This window comes from Sinocyclocheilus grahami, unplaced genomic scaffold (genome assembly GCF_001515645.1).
Source record: "Sinocyclocheilus grahami isolate Dianchi unplaced genomic scaffold, SAMN03320097.WGS_v1.1 scaffold15.1, whole genome shotgun sequence".
NCBI lineage: Eukaryota > Metazoa > Chordata > Actinopteri > Cypriniformes > Cyprinidae > Sinocyclocheilus > Sinocyclocheilus grahami.
The window spans coordinates 1,973,872-1,975,984 of record NW_015505194.1 but is presented as its reverse complement, the minus strand read 5'-3'; the positions used below and the strand labels follow the sequence as shown (position 1 = coordinate 1,975,984).

The following is a 2,113-nucleotide window of genomic DNA, read 5'->3' as shown; positions in this document are numbered from 1 at the left end:
TTATGAATGCGTAGAAAGAAGTACTTTTGGTTGAGAAATGCTACACTTTTCTAAACTAACATCATGTTCAGGACTAATGGCCAGTAAATATTTGTTGTATGCATTGAATCTTTTGATCTGTACGTGACCTGATTTTCTGCAGATTTCCTCTTTCTGTAAGGGTAAAATGTCAAAGTACAAAGCAGCATTTGCACTGAGAGCTTTTTCTTGGTGTGGAATGAATTGTTGGATTTACCCTAATCTGTCTTTTAATTCACACTCACATTTGTACAGAATATTATATGGTAGTGGCAAAATGATGACAAACGTCTGCCTCCTCATTCTTAGGGAAAATTAGGAACAAATCTCTTTATTATTTAAACAAGCGGTAACACTTTAGTATAGGGACCAATTCTCACTATTAACTAGTTGCTTATTAGCATACCTATTATTAACATATTGGCTGTTTATTAGTACTTACAAAGCACATAGTTTGCATGACCATATTCTACATCCATAATCCTACCCAGTAACTAAACTTAACAACCACCTTACTAACTATTAATAAGCAGCAAATTAGGAGTTTATTGAGGCAAAAGTCGTAGTTAACGGTTTGTTAATTTCATTCAGGCAGCTTCATCTTGACAAGTGAACTCTGCCATAAAATTAATAATTTCACCAATTCATTTAGATTTTTTTTCTTACTTTCTTTACAGTCTCAAAGGGAGAAAATGGATGAATTTGAAAACACCAGCACAGACTACAACTACACCGACTTCTATACTGATATAGAGGAACCGTGTTCAATGGACCGCAGACAGGACATGGAGAACTTCCTCCACTTTTTTGTTCACCCCATCATTTGTTTAGCTGGTTTCATTGGCAACGCCCTCGTAATTGTGACGTACGCTCTCTACAAGCGAACCAAGTCCATGACTGACGTGTACTTACTGAACGTGGCCATCGCTGACATCCTGTTTGTGGTGGCCTTGCCTTTGATAATTTACAGCGAGCAGCACGGGTGGTCCATGGGGGACTTGTCTTGCAAGCTGTTGCGTGGCATCTACAGCGTGAACCTCTACAGTGGCATGCTGCTCCTGGCTTGCATTAGTGGAGATCGCTACCTTGCCATCGTACAGGCCCGCCGTTCCTACCGGCTGCGTTCAAGCACTCTGCTTTACAGCCATCTGGTCTGCGCAGCCGTCTGGTTGTTGGCCTTGCTGCTGTCACTGCCCACCTTCATGTTTTATGAGCGTTACCAACCCGGCCCAATGGAATCCAGCTTTTTAAGCAGTGACGACCAGAATTATGTGTGCTTTTTCATGTTTAAGTCGAACCAAACTGCACGTGTGATGAAAACTGTGGTGCCCAGCTCTCAGATTGCGTTGGGTTTCTTCTTGCCGCTGCTGATCGTGGGATTCTGTTACGCCAGTGTCATTGTCACCCTCCTTCGGGCCAAGAACTTTCAGAGACACAAGGCAGTGCGTGTGGTCCTCACTGTGGTCCTTGTGTTTGTGGTCTGCCATATGCCTTATAATATGGCGCTGTTGTATTATACCATCAACATGTTTGAACTGCAGGAATGCAGCCATGAGGAATCTGTCGCACTAACCATGACCATCACGAAAAGCTTGGCGTACCTGCACGCTTGTCTCAATCCCCTGCTGTATGCCTTCATCGGAGTGAATTTCAGAAACCACTTCCGGAAGATCCTACGGGACATCTGGTGCTTGGGGAAGAACTACATGTCAGCAAGACGCTCCTCACGGGCCACCACTGAAATGTACATTTCCACACGCCGCTCTATGGATGGCTCGTACAATGACAATGGCACTTCGTTTACCATGTGATTATGCGCTAATTAAGGGCAAAGTGCCCAGCATTTTGACTGACAGACTGATTAGCATTGATCAAAAATGGAAATTCAGTCATCAGTTATTTACCTTCATGTTGTTCCAAACCTGTATGACATTGTCTTTTGTGTTCCACAAAAGAAAGAAAGTCATACTTATTTTTTATTTATTTATTTATTTTATTTTATTTTAAATTTTTTGACTGGGACAACATGAGGTTGAGTAAATGATGAATAAATTATTCATTTAATTTTTTTTAAGAAATTATGCCAATTACAAAC

General features: G+C 41.4%; 1 protein-coding gene across 1 annotated transcript; it reads left to right on the top strand.

Annotated features, from left to right (window-relative positions):
- The first annotated feature begins 556 nt into the window (after positions 1-556).
- LOC107602849 (C-C chemokine receptor type 6-like) lies at positions 557-1,913 on the top strand. Its single transcript, XM_016295452.1, has one exon. The coding sequence runs from the start codon at positions 711-713 to the stop codon at positions 1,827-1,829; it is 1,119 nt and encodes a 372-aa protein (XP_016150938.1). The 5' UTR covers positions 557-710; the 3' UTR covers positions 1,830-1,913.
- The last annotated feature ends 200 nt before the right edge of the window (positions 1,914-2,113 follow it).

What these genes read in the sequence shown, in the direction of transcription:
- LOC107602849 (XM_016295452.1), top strand. Translation starts at nt 711, where the DNA reads ATGGATGAATTTGAAAACACCAGCACAGACTACAACTACACCGACTTC.